Source organism: Lacerta agilis, chromosome 17, assembly GCF_009819535.1.
Source record: "Lacerta agilis isolate rLacAgi1 chromosome 17, rLacAgi1.pri, whole genome shotgun sequence".
Classification (NCBI taxonomy): domain Eukaryota; kingdom Metazoa; phylum Chordata; class Lepidosauria; order Squamata; family Lacertidae; genus Lacerta; species Lacerta agilis.
Genome location: NC_046328.1, coordinates 5,013,609 through 5,037,356, shown reverse-complemented (window position 1 = coordinate 5,037,356; position 23,748 = coordinate 5,013,609). Strand labels below are relative to the sequence as shown.

General features: G+C 45.0%; 1 protein-coding gene across 1 annotated transcript in view; it reads right to left on the bottom strand.

Annotated features, from left to right (window-relative positions):
• The window catches only part of LOC117061831 (transmembrane protein 132B-like), a 349,705-nt gene that overhangs the window by 9,317 nt on the left and 316,640 nt on the right, over positions 1–23,748 (bottom strand). The window contains 1 exon segment of the mRNA XM_033174812.1: positions 2,212–2,417. Coding sequence (XP_033030703.1) covers positions 2,212–2,417 — 206 coding nt within the window.

The following is a 23,748-nucleotide window of genomic DNA, read 5'->3' as shown; positions in this document are numbered from 1 at the left end:
CCTCCCTGACACTTTCCCCTGGGTGGAATGTGCCCTTCAGCTGTGATAATTAAGGCTGTGCCCTGTGGTGGGGGAAGCACTTGAAAAGGACAGCCCTGCACCCCTCGGGACTGAATCCTCCCCTCAGCAGGAGGCGGATTCAATCCTGCTGAGGTCTGCTTCCCCAATGCATTCTCTGTGGTGAACACACTTGCAAAGCAGACCCCTAGAGCCTTCCCACCTGACTCATCACCCCCTGAAAGTCCTGGATCTCTCAGTGGCCCTGCCCAACCTCGGGTGACTTGGGACTGTCTCCAAACAACTCAGCTCAAGCCAGGATCCACATGAACCAGCTGAATTCAGTTCAGGATTTAAACAGAGGATGGATGGTCATCTGTCACTGATTCTCTGCCTGTGATTCCTACAGGGGGTGGACTAGATTGTCCTTTTGGCCCCTTCCACCTCTACGGCTCGGTGATTCTAAGAACCCAGAGACTGAGGAGGAGGGAGCCTATAGGCAGTGCCACCCCCTGAATCAGTTGCAAATAAGGCAGGCAAGCAGGACAGAGGTTGGTGGTGATGTGCCCCATTTGCCCCAATAAACCGGCCTCACCCCCCATTCATGTCACCCATCCAATTAGGTTGCTCAAAAACAAACTTTCGCCAGCTCTATTGGAAGCATGAGCTGTCACACGCACTCATCCAAAAACAATGGCTGGCAGTCCACGGTGCAGGCAACCGGCTGCAAATTTTCACAGCAAACAGCTTTGCCATTCCACCCCCTTCCTTAAAAAAAAAAGAAATGAATTGCTAAATAGGTGCCCAGTGGTTCTGCGGTAATCTGAATAGCTGCTGGTGAGGACGGCTTGCCAGCTTGCAAACAGCGAAGCTACTTGGGCCCTTCAATTCACTTCAGCTGGCCCAATAAATATGAACTAGACACCTGGGGGGGTTAGATTTTTAGCACTCGGCATAATGAGCTGACAGGCAGAATGTTCGCACTGGGCTAATGGCTGCTGAAGGCGTGACCTGCCGCGTCTGCGATGGCAGGTTTATTCCTCAAATGGATATATCGCCACGAACGATTCAGCAGACATTTGCGCAAGCAAACTCCCAACAATATGGTGAACAGGGAGGCAACCGGATGAGGCACTTAACTCAGCAGAAGAATGGGCTTGTTCTTTCTTTCTTTTTTGCCAATGCCAATGATTACCGTTAAAAATACTCTCAAGTTCCTGTCGCGTTTGGCACATGTTCTGCTGGTTCACTCTTCTGGCCAGCATCTCATGGAGGAGAAATCGTGGCTCAGTAGCAGAGCACAGGCTTCGCATGCAGGTTCAAGCCTCAGCATCGCCAGTTAAAAGAGAAGGACCGGCAGCTGGTGATGGGGAAGACTCATTCCTGTGATACTGGAGAATTATTGCAATCGGAATAGACAAGGGTGGGAAACCGGTAACCCTAAAGATGTTGCTGGAATGGACCATGGGCTGCTCATCCCTGCAGGAGACAGCAGTGGGCCAGATGGACAAAGACGCTCCTTGCCTGTTTTAATCTCATCACACATTTAGGGGCGCTTCTGAAACTCCTCAAACTTTTCATCTAAGATTCAAAAATTGAACTAATGCTTCAAGCATCCTCCCTTGTTACCTCTTGTGTTGGGAAGGGCCCTTTACACTGCCTTTTTCAGTTCCACCAGATCATTTGTGAGTTTCACACGCCCTGCCATTACTAATCTGCATGCGCCATTTGTGTGAACTGGTGTTTTTATTTTTAAAGCCCTCTCTGCAATAAAGCAAGTTGGATGAGACTGCACATTTGGTTGCATTATTTGTGTGGTGTTTTGCCACTGCAGAGAAGCACACATGCACATCTGTAAAACACCACCAAAAAAGCATTGCACTGTAATTGTAGGTTCAATGGCATCAATATTTCCTTGTTATTTTATCAGTACATACAGTTGTAGTGCTAAACAAACATGGGGCAGGGAACATCTGCAAGGAAACGGAAAGGGACAGATTAGTTCATCCCCAAGTAGAAGTTCACTATAATGAAACCATCCATCCCTACCTAGGGAGAGTCTTGAGTGCCAGACAGAGATGCCTGGAGGGTCACACTTGTCCAGCTTAGCAGTGGTCAGCCACTCCTGTCCTAGCATGCAATCCCCATTTACTTGAATGGGGATGCTGATCTACATGGCTTGTCTGTGTTGCTCTCAAGGCATGATGCTGGTACCTTTTGTTGGAGGTGACAGGGATCCTCCAGCCTTTGATCTGACTCAGTTCTGTGTCGGAGATCTCTATTTGAAGAGGAAGTCGTGGAACCCAGACGGTGACTTCTAGCTGGGTGGTAAAATGCTGGTACGTGAAGTTCACAATGGTGTCCACTTTGCTTTTCATTTCCTTCCCATTAACAAAGATGGCATCGCAGTTGTCTGAAACCTTCAAAAACATCAAACAAGCAAAGTCAATTAATCACTACCAATGGAAATAGAGCTGGCTCTGGGTTTCTAAAGACCCTTCTGCAAGATACCGGCTGTGGTCTTCAACCAAGCAAGTAACCTAACATTTCTCCAACAAAGTATACTAGCTTTTCTCCTCAGTGCTTGCATCATTTGTTAATCTACTGTCCTTGCTAGTCTCCCTGTTACCAGGAGAGTAGCAAAGTGAATGAATTCACATCTAGGGCTTGGTTTGATGGGAACATTAAAGCAGGTAGCCACTCAGCTTTGCGAACTAATCTATGAAAATGGTTTCCAAACTGTGACCCAATCCTATGGCTTTTCTCAGATCAAGGATCCTTGATGAGGCACTCAGTGATTGCAAAGGACCTTCCTCATAGGCCCATTGTCTACTATTGATGAACTTTACCTCTAATGTGCAGCCACAGGAGAGTATAAGGTAAGAGATGAGGAAGCCTGTGGCTCTCCAGACGTTGTTATAGATTCCAGTTACCATCAGCCCCGGCCAGTATGGCCAACAGTCAGGAATGATGGAAGTTACAGTCCAACAACATCTGGAGAACCACAGGTTCCCCATTACTGGTCTAGGCCATATAATCTCCTAGGGCTGCAAATTGCAGATGGAGATACTATAAGGAAGGAGTAGCCAGTCTGGTGCCCTCCAGATGTTGTTGAATTAAAACCCGTTGCCAGTATCCCTGATCATTGGCCATGCTGGCCGAGGCTTCTGGGAGTCGCTGTCCACGAAATCTGGAGGAGACCAGATTGGCCCTGTGGAGTGTACTCCAGTTTACACTCTACCCTCACGTGGGACAATGATGAGGTCCAATGGGCCTGCAGTGACTATGCACCTAAAAGTATGCCTCCAAATCATCTACATTGTGCTGGAGTTCTCTGGCAGATGGATCAATGTGGAATGAGTATCCCAGAGCTAGAACGTGTTCATGTCCCTTCTATCATATCAGCACCACGATAGTGCTCAAAATAAATTTATTGAATTTATTGCCACAAGATGTGGGGATGACCCACTACTTTAGAAGATAGTGCCCCTCCAATGTTTTTGGACCCCATTTCCCATCAGCCAGCCAACCTGGCTAATGGTCAGGGATGATGGGATCTATAGTTTCACACCACCTGGAAGGCACCGTGTTGGCTCCCAATGGCCTATGCGGCTATATGAAGTTATAAATTCATGGACTTCATCTTCCATAAATACATGTCGGATGACTACAAATCGAGCTGAATTTGTGAAGCCTGCATTTTGAGCAATACCAAATACCAGCTGCTGATTAATAACAGAATAGGGATATTGTGCTCACGCCCTGTCTGTAGGCTTCTCAGAAGCACCTGGTGGATCACTATGGAAAGCAGAATGCCAGACTAGATGGACCTTTGGTCTGATCCAGCAGGACTATTCTTTTTTTTTTTTTTTAAACATATTTATTGATTTTCCAACATATATTTCCAATTTACCAAACAAATTACAATGCCAAATTAATTATACAATTCCAATTATAACAATTCCAATTATACCAAATTTTTAACTTGTGAATTCCCCATGTCTCGGACTCCGGAGCGCTTTCTTATGATCTTTTCCAGTTGCTTCATAAAGTCAATATTTTCACAGCCTCTGATAAATGCCAGCAAGCAGACACTCTTATAGTAAATAATGTCTCTGTGTGGAAAAAGCCATCCTCTCCCAATATCGCATTTCGGCTGACGCCATCTTGAAAGTCTCTCATAAATCAAACTTGTAAATCAAACTGCGACACACCAATTTCTTCCCCTGTGAGCCGTCCCCACTCCTTTCCGGGAGGGCCAGACCCTCGTAAATTCCACTATCAATCGTCCATCAAATCCGGCTTCTCCCTTTGAAGTGGTGTACAGCTCCACAGGCTATCATCAGCACTCGGCAGTTAATTCTAGCTGCGTCACAGCCAGCCGAGGATCCTCCATTTCTGTTGAGTCAAGTCCAGATCAAGTTTCACCTCCACACAGTTTATTTTTGTAATTTCCATTCTAATTTCCATTCTGTCTTTAAAGTCCACTTGCCATTTGCCTGTGAAAGTGGATTTTCTAGGGGGAGGTTTCGCCCGTGTTAAGTAGATATTGAGGCAAAACAAACGGAGATTCCAGAGCTTACCCCCCCTTCTTTTCCCTCCTTCACATACCAATGTAAAGTCCGCGTCTTCTTCCAATCTTCATTCTTAATCACTCAGGGCTGCAGTTAGCAACATTCTTCCCACTCCTTTGTCCGAGACATGCCCAAAATCTTTAAACAAATTTATATATCCAATTAAAGGGAGCGTGCACGAACGGGGCCGGCTCCAGGAGCTGCATCTGAAAACGAGCCCTATGTGCCCAGACTCCCCCACCGGTCCCGAAGGACCCAAAGCGGGTTAAGGAGTACCGCGGGCAAAGGCAGCCCTCCCCGTCGTCCCGGGGAGGTGGGAGGCTGCTTACTCCCATCGCAGCCGCCAAATTAACTCGTGATAGATAGCAAAGATGTTAAAGTCCGCCATCCTCCCGCTGTGCACGCCGGGAACTCTCTCCAGCAGGACTATTCTTATGTTATATGCTTATTTTGAAAACCATGGCTATTGTGCTGCTTGGATCAGCGGTTACCAATGTAGTGCCTTCCAGATGTTTTGGACTACAACTCCAGCTAGTATAGTCACTGATCAGTAATGGTGGGGATTGTGATCCACAACATCTGTAGAGGACCGTGTTGGTGACCCCTGGTATGGATTATCTTCTTAACTTAGGGGTAATTCTGCTTTTCTCCATAGAAAACGACCAGTAGAACAGCAATCTCTTAGTGGTGTCAGGAAATCACACTGCCAGCCTTTGCAGCAGAAACACAGCAATCTATAAGAATTTCAAAGTTGACAAGGATCAAGTGTTGTATTTACAGCTTACTTAAAGGAAGAGGCATATGCTGGAGGGGAGGAAGAAGAGCATTCTGAGAAACACAAAACAAAACCATTCATCTCTCCTTTTAAAAAATGTGGCGCCAGACAATGGTCCTTTAATGAGTCACAATGCATTCTCTAAACTTGGGAGTGTAAAGCATAATTGTCTGGAATCACCAAACCATAACTCCATTCATATATGTCCAGGGAGGAAAATGGAGCCTCCAGACCTGGCGTGCGATTCCTTGAATTGTATTCATTAATAGCTGGATTTATTGTGAACCTGTTTGTTTCTTTATGCATTTCCTTATGTATTTTTATTTAATTGAAATATTTTTAACCCATCCATCATTTATACAGATGTACAAATAAAATTAATTGCACCAAAACAATAATAATGTGTTTTCTGTTAGGCATAACATGGTGTTTGCTTTGTATTTGTAATTTTTCACTTTACTTACTAGAATGATCAGAATCTCTTTTTGTTCTTTTAAAAATCCTCTCATTTAGCACAGGTTGCATATATGCAACCCTAATGGAACCATAACAGAAAGTAAGGGAAAATACACATTGTGGTTTCCCACTAAACATCTTAATTAATCATTAATTAATTAATGTATTTATTAATATTTTCCAAAATATCAACAATACACATAAAATAAACCAATACAACTACAAACAAACCACAAATACAAAAACAAAAACTATACAAACTACAAAAATACAAATCAAAAAATTATCTATTAAAGATTGTTTCTTTCCTTAACATTGTTACTTGACTTCCTCACGTCTGCCCTTCCTGCGTTCATTATACTTCATCTTTAGTAATTTCTTTACATTGTACCAACCATATTTTCCAAAATATCTTATCCATTTCTTAAATTATTTTCTTAATTCATTATTATTTCACATTTCGTTAACACTTAACATAATTCTAAGTCTGCAGTCTAACCTTTCTTCCAAGTTCCTTCTAAATTTCAATCTTACTATACTTTTTTAAATACAATTTAAATTTCTTCCATTCTTCTCCCACCACGTGGACCCTCTGGTCACGGAGTTTCCCGGTCATCTCAGCAATATCCATATAGTCCATCATTTTCCTCTGCCATTCTTCAATCATTGGTAGTTCCTCTGTCTTCCAATTTTTAGCTATCGAAATTCTAGCTGCTGTTGTGGCATACATAAATAAAGTTCTATCACATTTTGGGATTTCTTGGCCTAGGATGCCCAGTTAAAAAGGCTTCTGGTTTTGGTTTCCCACTAAACATCAATGCTTTCCCCTTCCTCATGTTCATTCTCTCTCTCTTCTCCCTCTTTCTTGCATGAGGATGTAGTGAAGAATTAAAAGCTGCCATTGTGCATATGAAGCAACTGTAAATAAAGAACCTTTTTTTACTTTACCAATGAGACGCAGGTGTGTTTTATTTTTACTTTTTAAGCAATGCGAGTGATGTGCAAACGAGACAAGACAAGTGGTGCAACTGGGTAACTCCAGGCAGCTCCAGTTTCCAAGATGTTTAACTGATACATAAAAAGGTAAAGGTAAAGGGACCCCTGACCATCAGGTCCAGTCATGTCCGACTCTGGGGTTGCGGGGCTCAGCTCGCTCTATAGGCCAAGGGAGCCAGCGTTTGTCCGCAGACAGCTTCTGGGTCATGTGGCCAGCATGACTAAGCCGCTTCTGGCGAACCAGAGCAGCACACAGAAATGCTGCTTACCTTCCCGCCGGAGTGGTCCCTATTTATCTACTTGCACTTTGACGTGCTTTCGAACTGCTAGGTGGGCAGGAGCTGGGACCGAGCAATGGGAGCTCACCCCGTGGCAGGGATTTGAACCGCCGAACTTCTGATCAGCAAGCCCTAGGCTCTGTGGTTTAACCCACAGCGCCACCTGGGTCCCAACTGATACATATACAAACTAAACCTCTGGACCACAGACCTGATCTCCCCACCCAATACTTGTTAGTGCCGCCTGTTCACGCTCAAGATTTTTGGTAGTGGCAGCAACAAATAAAGTATACAAACAACATTGGGAATTTCCATAGCAGCTTTTAGGTCCTCAGCACAAGAGATGCAGCACCATTGCTGATACGTGGTCCACATTGGGTTGGTCAACAGGAATTATGGTCCATGGGCTAAAAAGGGGCCGGCTACCCTGATCTAGTAGTTGTCCACTCAGCAAAAGGTTTCCCATTAGCTTACTTTTGCCATTTAAAATTATGGTAGTGGAGAAGGCAAAGTGCAGCTGCTTTGCTCTGAAGTAGCTAATGATCCTTTTTGCTGAGGCCACAATTAATATTATGCAATGAAAATCTCACACAACAGCAAGTCCTGGAAGGCATTCAGAGTCCTTCCTAATGGGATGGTGTCTGACTTGATGCCTGCAGGCCAGGCAGTTAAACCTCTAGAATTATTTACAAATTTGAGAACGGATGGGAAAATGACTCGTTTGTTCCATTTTTCTGTCCACATCATCACAATGATGTGGCAATGTTGCCATGCAGAATGCAATCATGAAAACGTACGAGCCTGTTGGATTGGGCAAATGGCCCATCTGGACCAGCATCCTGTATTCTCGGTGGCCAATCAAATTCGTATGGGAAGCCCACAAAAGGGCCAACTGTGATTCCCAGCAACTGGGATTCTGAGGCATGAGGCCTCTGACAACAGGTATAGAACACAGGTATTGTGGTGAGTAACCATTGCTCAGGTTCAGGGTTCTAACCATGCTGCTTTCTTTATACTCCAATTCACCGCCTCAGGTTTCTATCTCCCTCCACCATCACCAACCCAACACTCAATGTTCTGTGGCTACACAGCATGCTCAGTCCTCAGTAGACCTATGTGCGTGCAAATCTTCAATGCATTTACCAAGGAAATGTGCATCTTGAGCACTTCTTTTGCAATGACATGAAATGCACATTTCTGTGTGCACCCTTTTGGGCACTGAAAAGCCATGGCAAAATCCAGAGCAATGTATAATTCAGATGGGAGTTACAGTCCAACCCACAGGCGAGATTGGGGAGCATCAGATTGGGTTGGTTCACTGTAAAATGAGAACCAAATTAATTTCTCCCCATCCTGTACTGATATGTTCTTTAAGGTGTGAGATGAAAGAAAAGGTAATTATTCAAACATCCACTGTGGAAACTGGCCGAGTACAGAAGGGGGCAGAGACCGGCAAAAAGGTTGAATGAGGAGAAAGGAGGGGCATTGGGGAGGGGAGAGGGGGGATTTTTGCATGGTCCATTGATGGGGGAGATACGTGAGTTGGACTCTCCCAGCTGCAGACTGCTATTGCAATGTTTCATTGCTTGCACGAATCATTGCCTTGTTGACCCATTGTTGTAATGGAAATGCAAGATAAGTCAGCCATGAGTTATGTTTTATGGAACCAAAGCAAAGCTACTGACAGCTTTTGAGATTTTCAGAGCTCTGAAAAATGCCTTTCCCTTTCCCAGCAATTTCTCTCCTAGCCCTGCAAAGCCACTTGTGTAAATATTCATTCCTTTGTTTACATTGCCTTCATTTATTCTCAGCCATGTCATCACAGACCCCATGGTGATTGACTGGGTATCTTTGTGACATCACACCAGGATCCCTGATTGACAGCGATCACATAGGTGATGAACCCAGAAAGAAGAAGGAAGAGGAAATAATGAGAAAGCTATAATGCTGAATAGGATCACCAAAACGAGAATATTCACACACATTTTTTCCCCATTAGAAGAATTTGCTCGCTTTTGTTTGGAAAATTTAAACGGATAATTATTCCACGCGGCTCCAGCCTTTTACTGGGCTCTTAAGCCAGCGTGGCGGCGGCGGCATTAATGTTGACTGGATTTTTAATTATTTTAATTAACTGGATGTAATCATCAAAAACCTCTACACCAATCTGCACAGAATGTAAAATATTCTTTAAAGAAATACTGACAAAACCAAACATTAAAAACAAGTTAACCGAAGATTTACCACAATTTAAGTAAAATCAGCTGTTTTAAATATATACATAATAAAGGAAAAGTACATGTCTGGGGAGGCTTGTCTGAACAAAAATGCTTTTAGGGGGCACAAAAAACAGTACAGTGAAGATGTCTGCCTAATATCAATGAGCAGGGAGTTCCAGAGGGTAGGTGCTGCTACACTGAAGGATTGTTTCCTTGCAAGTAGGGATGTAAGGATCTGTCAACGTTGGTTCTCTCATTTTCTCTTTCTTTCCTGTCTGAAATTCCCACATTCCTGCAGCAGTTTGTGTGTGTGTGTGTGTGTGTGTGTGTGTGTGTGTATTTAAAATCTTCATGAAAGTTCTTCAGCTCCTTAGTGTATTTTTCTCCTAATGAACACATTTTTGTAAGCACTTTATCGCAATATATTGCACTTTTGTATGTTATTTTCACTAAAATGTTCATTTTTACACACATTTTCCACTTCTGTGAACATTGGTTAGAAATCTGCAGTGCTAAAGTTGAAGAACTGCAATTTTTTTAAGAATGGCTTCGGAAAGCACAAATTTGACAGATTTGATATTAAATGCAAATTGCAGTGCTTTTTTCTTTAAAAAATGTTTAGGGGTACTGTATTTTCCAGCGTATAAGATGACTGGGCGTATAAGACGACCCCCAACTTTTCCAGTTAAAATATAGAGTTTGATATATACTTGACTGCAGATTCTCCACCCGGCGTATAAGACGACCCCCGACTTTTGAGAAGATTTTCCTGGATTAAAAAGTAGTCTTATACACCAGAATATACAGTATTTTCCTTTTCCTACTCATATTGAAATACTGCCCCTCAATGAGGCCAAACTTAGATTCACAAAATGTTTAGGGGTATGTGTACCCCTGCGTCCCGTCCCCTCCCCCCCAAAAAGCACTGACAAATTGAATATAATTTCTCCTCTCATCCCTACTTACAAGCATGGAACAAATGTTAGATGGCACTGGATGGGACTCCCCTTTTGAAACTTCTGGCTAAAAGTGATCCTGATTAACTTAAGGACTAACATGGAAGCAGATACTAACGTAGAGCTTAGACCTGTTTGATATCAGCCCATCCGGGAATATCAATTTCCCTCCTTGCTGAATGGTTACTTAAGCCCTCAGATCAGGTCTCGACACTTATCTCTCCCAGTTTGAGCTTTCTTAATTATCTCAGACTCATCTGAATTTGAACGGAGCTCCCTCGGTGCAGGCTTTATGATCTACCATATCAGCCACTCATCCTATTTATGGCCTTCATTAAGGCGATTAAATATTCCCCAAGATGTTCATGACACAGTACAAGCAGAAAGGGACACAGGGTTTGCTGAATCCAATCTCATTTGCAAATGTGCAACAATGGCAAAGTCCGTCGTTCAGCTCCCTTCTCAGATACCAGTTGCTGGAGATCATGGGAAGGGAGATGTGTTCAAATCTTGTGTTCAAATCCTGCTTGTGGGTTGGCCACTTTAGGAACAGGATGCTGAACTAGATGGGCCACTGGCCTGATCCAACAGGCTCTTCCAATGTTCTTATCCTTGGAACATCCACAACAGAGGAGGTGGACCTGTGTGCATGCCCAGATGTTGTTGGATTCCAACTCCCATCAGTCACAGACACCAGGGCCAATAGTCAGGGATGGGGCCCAAGGATGGAGGTGGAGAGGCCCTTGAGATCCAGAAGGGCTTGGCCAAAGCTGCAGCCCTAATACCTCGCAAGACGAATGCCTCGCGCAACGAAAAACTCGCTAGACGAAAGGGTTTTGCGATTTTTTAGGTGACTCACAAGACGTAATTTTCGATGGCCATGACTTGCAAAACAAAGGCGTTTTGTTCTGCGAGGCATTCATCCATGAGGCATTTGTCTTGCACGGTACCACTGTTGCGGTGGGAGAGCAGGCGGCGGGAGAGCTGCGAGGAGAGCGGTGGTGGCGGGAGAGCAGGGAGAGCAGCCTGCCTGACAACAACACTCCCCCTCCTGCTTCCCATCTGGCTGCCCACCTCTTCTCGGACTGCACTCGGCAGGTGGCCGAACATCCACGCCCGCCCAGGTCATTTTCCGAGCAGTGACCACGCGGTGCGCGCCCCAATCCCTCCGTGCGGGAGACGCGTCAGGCTCGTTTGGCAGCGGCAGTGCGCAGTGCCCCGCGCCGAGAGGCTGGTGGACGTAGCTGGGATCACCTGCCCACCTCGCCTCTCCTCCTTGGCGCGTCCCGCCCAGCGGGGAATACCCTCCGCCAGTCCGTCTTCCGCTCCCCGCAGCACCGCCTCCCAGGGCGCCTCAGGGGCCGCTCGCTCTTCGTGGCTCTGGAAGCCACTTGCTGGGCTCCCCCCGCCACCGCCGCCTCGTTCTCGGGCCGCATTCCCCATGCTGCCCACCCTGCAGACTGTGCGCTAGTCGCGCAAGAGGTGTCCAGTGTGGGCCCTCGCCCTCAGTGCCTCCCCACAGCGGGGCTCGGAGGGGCTTACTTGCTGCCGCCGCCCGCCACACCCCGCCACACCCTCCAGCTGCCCGCCGTGCCTGGCCCTGCCCAGTGGAGCACGAGGGGCGCTGGAGGGATCTTGCCGCCAGGGCGCCGAATATACTTAAGATGGCCCTGGCTGCCGACTTTTTTTTTGCCCATAGGAACACATTAATTAAATTTCAATGCATTCCTATGGGAAACCGTGCTTCGCAAGACGAAATTATTGCAAAACGAAAGGGCTCGTGGAATGAATTAATTTCGTCTTGCGAGGCACCACTGTACCATGGGGTGTGCGTGTTAAGGCTAAATTGTAGATCACGCTTGGGAATATTTATGAAAACTTACATACTTGTACCTATGTACCCATTGTTCAGTTCAGTCTTCGTTCAGACACAACGCCTCTCATGTACTAAGCATAACTGTCTTCTTAAAGAAAAAAGAAAAAGCAGTATAATTTTAAGAGTATATGAAGAGACCTGCTAGATTCAGCTAAAGGCTCAACTAGCCCAGCATCCTGTTCTCACAGTGGCCAGCCAGATGAGACTTTTTTAAATAACTAGTACAATTAAAGAAATACTGAACTAATTCATTTCAATGATTGCATAATTTGTCCCTTAGTTCTGCATCTTAACTTAGAAATTCCCCATTAGTAAGGTGTAAATTTATGAGTTGCGGTAGGGGGTGAACCTAGCAGTTTGGTTTCTCTCAGTTTCTCATTTGTCCAAACTTGAATTTAGTAGGCCGTATTTTGACATCTGGGACGGGGGTGGCACTGTGGTCTAAACCACAGAGCCTAGGGCTTGCTGATCAGAAAGTCGACGGTTCGAATCCCCACAAGGGGTGAGCTCCCGTTGCTCGGTCCCAGCTCCTGCCCACCTAGCAGTTCGAAAGCACGTCAAAGTGCAAGTAGATAAATAGGTACCACTCCTGTAGGAAGGTAAATGGTGTTTCCGTGTGCTGCTCTGGTTCACCAGAAGCGGCTTTGTCATGCTGGCCACGTGACCTGGAAGCTGTATGCCGGCTCCTTCGGCCAGTAAAGCAAGATGAGCGCTGCAACCCCAGAGTCGGACACAACTGGACCTAATGGTCATGGGTCCCTTTACCTTTATTTTGACATCAGTTTGCAATTTTAAAAAATTAAGAAAAATTATCAGCATTTTAGTGAAAATATACACAATTGTATGCAATTTTGCCTTACATACACATTTTCACAAAGCAGTTTAAATTAATATAAGATGTTTTTGCTAATATGAGTTATATTCACTAACATACACATTTTAATGCACACTTAAGCCTTAAGTACTTAAGTATATGCATTTTTGTAAGCATTACTCGGCTGGAAAACTGCTATTGCAAAATACAAGTTTGAATTTCAAAGGATGGCTGCATTTTTCAGAAAGTGTGAATTCATTAAGCTTGCCTTTAAATGTGAATTGAATTGAAACCCCCCCCCCCCATCCCCATGTATTAATATTTAGAGTGCTGATTCAAAGTTCAGCCCCAAATTCTTTTTTAAAAAAAGAAGAATAAAATGAAATTCAGTGTTATCAATTTGTGAATGTTCACAGTTTCAAAGAATGGACGTTACTAATGCTGGGTCCCAAGAAATGAGTCACTAACTTCTTCATACTTTTTTTTACCAGCTTTCAGGTTAAAGCTTCAGAAGTCTATATTAATAGATTAAGCAGTTCAAAGGAACACAGGCGTTGATCTCTTCCACCTCCTGCGATCTCCAACTGCGCCATCCCTTGTTCAGCTGTACAAAACTTGACAGGCATTCTATAGCTGTAATAACCGAAATTATAAAGGTGAATATAATGATATTTTTTCCATTGTTCCAATATTTTTTTGATAAGTACTATAAAAAGGGTGGGGGGAGCAATGAAGAAGTTTAAGGTGAACTTCAAGTTGAACATTTCAATAGTGAATTCACGGCATTTTAAGAATAGGTGTTGGTGTTGGAACTGTGTTTTGTCTGTGTTTGGGAACCACAAGTTAGTATCATTTCTGTTGTTATCAAGAAGGGCACTCGTTTTCATGAAGAAATGCACTCAATCTTACTAAGTCAACAGCAATCTCCTTCTGAGTTTTTGGATGAACATTAGCTACACCCACCATATAATACAAGGTTTTGTGTTTAGGGGATTGTGGTTATAGACAGGGAGATGACCAACATTCAAAATGGGGCAGCTTTAATGGCAAACTTTGCCACAAACTCATTATGAACAGAGATCAAGCTCAACCAGCTCTCCCCAACGCCAGTTACCTGTGAGCATTGGCTAGGGCTCAGGGGTGGTCCAATAGATTTTGGCACCTGAAACGGACCACAAAATGATGTGCCCCCCTCCCCACCAGGGAAGAGGGGATCATCAGGAATGAGCAGGAGATAAAGATCTCCATTGGGATCTGCTGCCACTGTGGATCCTGCTGCCTGAAGCAGTTGCCTCACCTTGCCTCATTGGTGAGCCGGCCCTATTGGGGATGATGGGAAGTGGAGTCCAACAGTGTTTTGGAGGGTGCTGCGAGGCCTCGATTCTTCCCTAGCATCTGGACTGGCAGAGTCCCAAATAGCCCAACTAAGTCCTATGCAGAGTGGACCCATTGAAATTAATACACACAAGTTAGCCGTCTCCATTAATTTCAATGGGTCTACTTTAAGTAGGAATGGTACCTGAATGCCAACTATGGGTGGAACTTGCAAGTCTCTTTACACCTGGAATAAGAGCCTGAGGCTCTTATTTGTGTGCCTCCTCTATGAGAGGCAACATGAGGGTGGGTCTTTTCTGCAGTGGCTCCCTCTGCAGAGGCTGGCCTGGCACCTTCATTTCATACCTTTAGGCAGAAGGTGAACATGTTTCTCTATAACCGGGTCTTTGGCTGATTAACGTTCTATGACCTTTTAAATGTGTTTGTGGGAGTGGGGCTATTGGTCTGCATTTGCATTTATTTGCATGGACAGGTGGAGTCCCCCAAACCCCAGGCAACCCCCGAGCGGAATAATAACACAAGACAACGTGCTATGGGATTAAAATTGGCCACAACTTTATTAAGATTCAGATGTAGGGAGACCTTGGCTCAGGCATTGGGTGTTTATCCTTCCCAGCCCCCAGCCGGGGATCTGGGAAACTTCAGGGTTATCCAGAATGTGTGGGGATTGGGCTGGCTCTGGAGAACATATGTTCAAGCAGTGAGCCTGCCCCCCATTCACCGTCACTGGAGGGGGAGGGCAATGACAACCTCTAGGCGTATGGACAATTCCTCCCCCCTAGACCCCTTTAACGGGAACCCTAGTATCGCAGCCGCACTGGGGGCATGGAGTCACCACCCCACCCCCCATTTAGGAAGATGACTAAAGGATTCCACCCAAGGCCTGAAACCGCCAAAGTTGTGACGTTTTGCTATGGGAAAGGCAAAACCTGCCAATGCAGGGAAATTCCTTTCCGGCCCTTCAACAGCGGCCTTGACATAGCAGCACCTGTGTACCTGTGGAGAAGAGGTTAACCTGCAAAATTAAGAGTTAATTGAGAGAGTGGAGGGTGGGAGAAGCTCTGGAGCCCGACTGCCATTTCCCAGGTAAGCTACGCCTTCTATTGTGTGGGCTGGGTGGTCCCTCCCCTTACCTGGCCAATCCTCCCCCAGGCAACGCCTCCCCCAGGCACGATTGGACGCTGGCTGAGGTAGGCGGAGACCACAGGTATCCAGCCTGGGGAAGGCGACACCAGCCCTAACTGGCAGGAGCCGCTCTGGGATCCAAGGGGGCTGCGCGCGACCACGCAAATGTCACTCCCCATTTAATGTGGGGAATGGTCATTGTTTGATTGTGTATTTTGTGCCCTAATTTTGTATTTTTCTGTTGTGAACTGAGCTGAGATTTTTGGATGGAGGGTGGTACAAAAAATTTAAAATGTAGAAAGTGGTGGTGTCCTGTGCAATGTCTTCCCAAAAACCCGTTCTATACTGGAGTGTCCCACTGATGAAAGTTAGAGTTCATTTTTGTGGGAATAAGTGAATTGGTAGAACCCAAAAAAAACAGGACCTAATGGAGAGCAAAATCATGGGAGGCGTGTTTCCAGCTACCCCACCCACTGCCCTTGGAAGCTTTGCAAGTGGCTGCATGAGAGAGACTGTAAATAGCATCACTGGATGGGTGTTTTCTCTTCTGCTTTGACGATCCCTCGTAGCCGAGTAAGATTGTCTTCCATAAACACGGTTTTAACAATGGGTCCGTAAGTGACTGTGGAGGCCAATTCTGGATCCACGCGTCCTTCCACAGTGGGGACATTGGTTTCCGGGCAGGAGTTGATCACGGTGTGGATTTGCCAAGCGTGCCTTCCTCTTAGCATGTTTCTCCCTTGCGTCCTGAGTTCGAGTGTCTTCAAAGCCCATGACACCTTTGGGTGTTTCTAGGAGGGAGGTGAAAAAGTGAAGCTCCCTTGTTCTTTTTGCAATTGGATGCTGCATGTTCTTATATTCATAGTATCAGAATGTGGTTTTTTGAGTTATTATATTTGCTATGTTATGAAATTGTTGCTACGCTATTATGAATTTTTAAAGTGTTTGTTAGAAATGCATCCCTGTTTCTTTATTGTAAGCCACTTTGAGCATGATTTTGTGTGTGTGTGTGGAAAAGCAGCATACAAATAAATTGAGTGAATGAATGAAAGTAGTACAGTTATTAATACCTGTTTTGTAGCTATATCTAGAAAGCTCCCTGGAGATTGAACCTGGGACTATTTGAATGCAAAAGGTGTGAGCCTTTCACCTGGTCTGGCTCAATGTGGCGGCTATGAAATGCCAATGAAAAATTATGCATCAGAATGTTATCGACTAAAAGACATGTCATTGATTTCCATGCTATTTTATATTTTCTGTTTTAATCTGCACGGTTTATTTTACTTGTAGTTTGGCACTGCCTAGAGCTAAAGAAATAAAGAAAATGAAGCTTAGTATCATAAATGTAAGTTCTGAACTGCTTTTTGATCCAGAGTCTCTTTCTCAGAACAGCTCACAATAATATTTAAATGCACATCCACCCACCTGCTAAAACACACAAAGGAATAATAATAATATTTTTAAAAACACTGTGACAATGCTGTTGAAAAAGGCAGATCCATTCCCGGAGCTCTTAATGATAACTACAACATGGGTCACCAACGCAGTGCCCACAGACATCAGTGAGTCGACCCTCATCTCCTCTGGTGCCTATGAAAGGTCTCCATGAGGACCCACAATGCACAATTGCTCTTCCTGCTCAGTCCCTGGCTCAGCCTCACCTCCACAGCAGCCATTTTGTGTTGTCCCGTAGCACAGTTGTTATGCCACGGTCTTAGACTGTGAAAGGAACCTTTTAAAAATAAACAAATATTGAAATAACAGGAAGCCTCCAGCATGAGAAGCAATTCCCCACTGTGAAACATGTCATAAACCAGTGATGGAAACAGCCTGCCCAAATTCTCCATCAGATTTGGAAGACTTGTTTCACTTCAGCCCTATGAATTGTTAATCAAACTTTGGCTGAAAGCCTAAACATACGCTTACCTGGAAACAAATCCCATTGGACCCTGAGGGTCAGTGGTGGGGAATGTTGAAAAATGCTATCGGGGCAACCGGCAGAAGTGCCCCAGACTCCAAACATTTCTCTATGGCCACTCCCTGGCTGCCGATGCAGTCCAGAGGCCAGCAATATGCGACTCCCCTCCGGTGAGGAAAACACGCACATCCCCTGCATCTTGCAGTAGGAAAGAATAAGCCAAAAGTAGATCTAAAAGCTACTTTATTAAAGGCCATCTACAAAGTCCATTCTCTGTTCCAAAACTCCAACAGGACAGAGCTAGGCATCTTGCTTCTTACTCCGTTGAGAACCAGAAGCGAAAACTAAAACATACAGTAACATCACATGGTATAAAAAGATAATACAGACATTTGTAACATTCCAACATTCCAACAATATCCAACTAGAAATGTGGGAAAAATTATGGAATGAACATATAAAATTCACGGCTTGTATAATCTTGAAGGAGAACATCATGAAAATGATGTATCGATGGTACCTCACGCCAGTAAGACTAGCAAAAATGTACAGAAGATATGATAAGAAATGTTGGAAATGTGAGGAGAAAGATGGTGAGTTCTATCATATGTGGTGGGCATGTGATAAAATCAAACAATATTGGGAAGCAATTTACAATGAATTAAAGAAAATATTTAAATATACATTCCCAAAGAAGCCGGAAGCTTTCCTGATTGGCTTAGTTGAGGAGGAAATAGAAAAGAAAGATCAAAGATTCTTTCTTTACGCCACCACAGCAGCAAGGATACGCAAAATTGGAAATTAAAAGATTTACCAACAGTTGATGATTGGAAAAGGAAATTATTGGAGTATTCAGAATTGGCGAAATTAACTGGGAAATTAAGAGAGCAAAGAGATCAAAGGTTTCAAATGGAATGGGGTAAATTTTTAGATTATATGAAAGATTGTAAAAGTTTGTAAGCACTTACGGGTTTGATGGAATTCTTGCAACAGGATAAAATGTAAGATAAAAAATGAAGACGATAAGATATCAAAACATGTGGAAAATAAGAAAAAGTGAGGGAATGGTGGAAAATTAGAAAACCAGAGAAGGGAAGGAAGGAAGTCAGAAAACTCGGCGGAGTTTATGTAATATTGCAAAACATTATATGTGTAATATGTTTGTATTTTGCTTGTTGAAAAATAAAAATATATTTGCAAAAAAAAAAAAAGATAATACAGACTTCCTTTCTCACGCTGAAACTCGGACAGTCATGTGAAATACAACACACATACTTCTGCTACTAGCTGTAGCATCAGAGGTTAGGCTAAAATCCTAACAGGGAGACTGTGGGCCTCCAGATGTTGTGAGACTCATCTCCCAGCTCCAGCTGCCATGGCCAAGAGTCAAGCATGATGGGAGTTGGAGTTCAGCGAAGTCTGATCCCCGCCACGGCCCCACCACTGCCCTGGGACTGCTGCAACACATATGTCAATGAGGTAGAGAAACAATGGACTCATGTTTCCCCTGCAGGAATATTATCAACTCCCTAAAAAGTGGTGTTTAATCTTAACCAAAACATGAGTGACATTGATGGCAAAGAGCGATGCATCCCAGCCTTCTGTGATGTGCTTTTCTGCTCCGCCCCCCCTCCCAAGCTCTTGTTACCTTTCAACCTTGCATTTAAAAGCACTGAACTAAAGGGAAGAACAGCATGGAAGGCATTAACATTTTGGTTTTTAACAATAAAAGACAATTGCAGAAGCTTTGAGGAGGAGGCAATGATCCATGAACGCAACAAACGAGAATGTGAAAACCTGCCACATGGAATGAAGGGAGCCCAGCTCAGAGAATCATTAAACACTGCGCCAGCTGTGGGGGGATTTCAATTTCACAGGAAAGGCCTAATGTGCAGGGATGGTTCTGCTGGGAGGAAGCGTGATAGCTGTGGGAGTAGAGCCCTGATGGGAGAGGAGGGTCTGCCCTGACTTGGGGACATTGGAAGCTGCCAGTTCAGACCACTGGCCCACCTAGCTAAGTGCTATCTCCAGGATTTCAGATGGAGGGACATTCTCAGCCATACCTGGAGATGGTAGGGATTGAACCTGGGACCATCTGCATGCCAGTGGTCAGGGATGAAGGGAATTGTAGTCCAAAATGTCTGGAAAGCTCCCATAGTGTGTCATTTGAAGGCATTCCCTACACAACATTTCTCAACAAGCAGTGAACAACGGCTGAGAGGAAGAGCATCTGATGGCTGTTTTGGTAACTGTTGAAAATTAATTGCAAAGACCAGTTTCACCCTAACCCAACTGAGAACTAAAGAGGATCAAGGGTATTTGCATCCCATTTAGAGTCCACTGTTTATACCAGACTAAGCATTTGATCCTTAAACTTTTTGCAGATTAAGCCTTACTGACAATCGTTAGCTTAAGCAAATATCCGTATGCCTCTTATTTAATGGCTGGCGTCCCAACTGGGATTAAGCATTGTTTATCCAGTGAATCCTCATCAGATGGTGCTGGCTCATTTCTCATTGGTCTTAATTGCAAATCCTGAACCTGTTCCAGGGAATCAGTATTTCATTAGGTGAAACTGGCACATATGTTGGGTCTCATGCTACATTCTCAATCCCCTCAATCTTATTCCCCACCACCACCACCACATACAATAGCAATGTCACTGGGAATTAAAGATTCACAGGAGGATTCTAGGAGGGCTAACAATGGATCCAAGGATGTTTAGGTCATGGGGGGGGGACCTGCGGCCCTGCAGATGTTCTTTGATTACAAGTCCCATCATCGCTGCCCTTTAGCCATGCTAGCCAGGGCTGATGGGGGCTGGAGTGCAAAAACATCTGGAGGGCCATAGGCAGGGCCGTCTTTACCCTTGATTCAAGGGGTGCAGGTCACCCCGGCGCTGAATTCTGGGGGGCGCCAGATGGCTGGAGGGTGCGCAGCTTCCCTCCCAAGGCTCTGTGGGGACTGCTCTCCTCCTGCAGTGGCATGGGAGAGAGTTGTGCGCCCACCACTCATATGTCTGGAGGGCTTCCCTCCCAAGCCTCTGCGGAAAACACTCTCCTCCCACAGTGGCATGGGAGAGCTCAACAACCCTGAGCTGCCCCCCTAAAAAAAGCTCAACAACTTTGGCCTCCCCCCAAAAAACAATTGGGGGAGATGGGCGGCTTTTTGCACCCCAGTACCACATATGTTAAAGACGGCCCTGACCATAGGTTCCCCATTGCTGGTTTAGATGACTCCCCATCCATCATGCCAATTGATTACCTCTTCATTAAACTATTACATATAAACCTAGGTGCATATGACAAAAGCACTGATGTCAGTTTTTCTTTAAGTTATTGAACAGATGATGACAAGTCAATCAATGGCTGTCAGTCATGATGGCTGCATAGCAGCTCCAGATTCAGAGAAATGTGAAACTGGATAGTGGAATTCTCTCCTGCTGTTTTTTCTTTTAACCTTTACCCATCACTTGAGAAAAGAAAGAAAAGTGTGAGACACCTAAAGAAACCGGTGTGGCTGCATAAGGAGCTTACAGGTGAGCTGAGATGGAAGAAGGAAACTGATAAGAAACTGAAGAAAGGAGAAATCATGAAGGAAGGGTATACATGGATAGCCAACAGTTGCAGGGAGAAGGTCAGGCAGGCCGAAGCTAAGAATGAGCTCAGGCTTGCAAGAGAGATTAAAAATAATTTTTAAAGGTTTCTTCAGCTATGTTCAAAGCAAGAGGAAGAGAAAGCCTGGAGAATATGGGAAAATGCTATTGGTGATAGAGAGAAGGCAGAACTGCTCAACACCTACTTTGCCTCTGTCTCCACCTAAAAGGAAAGCAGTGCCCACCTGGTGAAAGTGAGAGCTGTTCGAAAGTGGAACCGAGATGTGATGGACTCTCCTTCCTTGGAGGGTTTTAAGCAGAGGTTAGATGCTAAAGTTGAGATTCCTGCCTTTCAGGGCATTGGAATAGATGACCCTCGGGATCATTTCCAACTCTACAATTCTATGATTCAATGAAACTATTCAAACACTATTGAAGGAAAGGGGTTCTGTTGTGCTTGCCTTATTTTCAAGGTGACCAAATGGTGTTTGTGAAGGTCCTTTCTTGCACTCTGTAAATCACCAGTTTGATGGCCTACATTCTGCAGCCTTCCCAGGTGCCCACACCTCCTGACAACCCCATGATGTCCCACGTACAGCTTTCCTGCAAGAGCAGCAAGGCAAGGATGCTGTCTACCATTTGCCTAACAGCTGGCCATTGTTATTTTTTCAGAGTAAAAGCTGTAAAAGAAATGAGTGCAGATTTAAGGGGAAAGAAAATGGCCACACTTAAAAATGTTAACCAACGACCACACTTAGTAGTCCTAGCTTCCCACACTTCAGTTAAAAACCAGGAGGAGATATCATGAGATAACTCAGCCAGGGTGGCTGCAGAGTGCTGAAGTGTTTATTGGAAAGCAGAACACACACTCCATGCTGAGCCACCTCACAACAATAAAGACAGCTCAACTTCAGAGGGCTGTGGCAAAACATCTGCATTTCATGAAGTCACAGATGCAAGATTCCTTGTAGGGCTGAGAATAGGTTCCCTGCATGCACCACTGCCGGCCAGGGTAGACAATGCTAAGCTAGATGGACTGGTAGTCTGATTCCACACAAGGCAGGCTCCTGTGTTCCTCAGTCGTACACCTAGGGCTTTTCTTCAGCAAGAGCTCAGCTCCAGCAGCTCTCAGGTGGGTGCCATTGCCATTATAAGAGAACAAAGGAAAAGTCCATGGTGAAAAATAGCACAGCCTACACCCAACAACATTCTGAAAAGCATCATGTGAATGGAATGGAATGGAAACTTATTTTGCTGTGGAAAAGACCTTCCAGAAATGGGAGGCTGGTTTTGGCACATCGCTACTGAGCACCAGCTGTTGGGGATCAACAGCAGGAGAGAGCTGCTGCCCTGAAGTCCTGCAGGTGGGCTTCCCAGAGGCATCTTGCTGGCTACCATGGGAAACAAGATGCTGCCATACATAGGTAGGCTTTTGGTCTGATCCAGCAGCCAGGATGTTCTTATGCTTATGGTTCACTGCCAGGAGACATGGTGGCCGTCAGTGGCTTAGATGCTCTTATAAAGGATTAAACATATTCGCAGAGGAGAAGTCTATAAGCCACAATAAGTGATGTGATCAGGAGTAAAATTGCTAGGGAGGAAGAGCAGGAGAGGGTTGTTGCCTTCATGTTCTAATCAAAAGCTTCCCAGAGGTATTTGGTTGGTGTCTATAGAGATATGGACACTGGGCTCTTTTTATTTCTTTGCTTGAAATTAAATAAACCAAAGCTATCTCCTATTGTTTACAGCGGAGACCACATTTCATTGTTTCTTTTTTGCTCCTGTTTGTTCTGTATTATGATTAGGGAAGGCCTAGGAATTCTTATTGAGCTATAGTACCATTAACGCCTTCCTCCACTGGTTTTGGTTTTTTTTCCAGCAGGTCTGATTTGTTCTTGATATGGGCCAATGGCCGTAATAAATTTTACTTACTTACTTCCAGCAGGTCCAGATCAACCTTCCACAACCTCTTCAGATGTCTTGGACTACAATTTCCATCAGCCAATGTCTGATGGAAAAATGATGGTCAAAGGTCAGGGATGATGGGAGTTGTAATCCAAAATATCTGGCAGGCACCAGGTGGGGGAGGTGGGCCTAGAACGCAGAAGCGTAGCAAGATGTGCTGCACTAAGGCCATTGGACAGTGGACAGTGTTCTCGAAGCGACTAGCATGAGTTTGGCCAAACTGCGGGAGGCAGTGAAAGATAGGCGTGCTCTGGTCCATGGGGTCACGAAGAGTCGGACGCAACTGAACGACTGAACAACAACAAGACCATTGGCACCTCCAACTCCAGTCCAGTGGCTGCTGACTGGCAAGGGATCTCCAGAGCTTCAGACAGGGACCTTTTCCTGAATGTACTTGGAGGTGCTGGGAATTGAATCTAGCATTTTGTGCATGGAAAACATGCTGCCAATTGCTCAAGTTGCACAATCATCTATTGCCTACATGGTGGTTGGCACCCACCTGTCTCGAGACACAGTGGAGTGCACCTCCAGGAGTCAAGCCCAACCGCTGGAAAATTACAGCACCTGCTGTGGCTACAGAAACAGGTAACTAGTAACTGTTGGGTCCTGTGTTGTTTTTGCTGCGTTAGCAGCACCGCAGTGAGCTCTCTGGGGCACAAGCCTGGGCAGTGTATATGGAGGTCCTGGCTGCCCAGACAACAACACCCTCCCTCTCAGCCTCGCTGATGTGGTCCAAAGGAAAGCAGAGCAATACGTTGGGCACCAGCTTGACCATAGGAGTTGCTGGAAGGAGGCGTACAAGGCACCATCCAACTGTTTTAGGGACTCCAGATTTGTGTAGGGTTTACTCCTTAGCTTTTTCTTCTCTT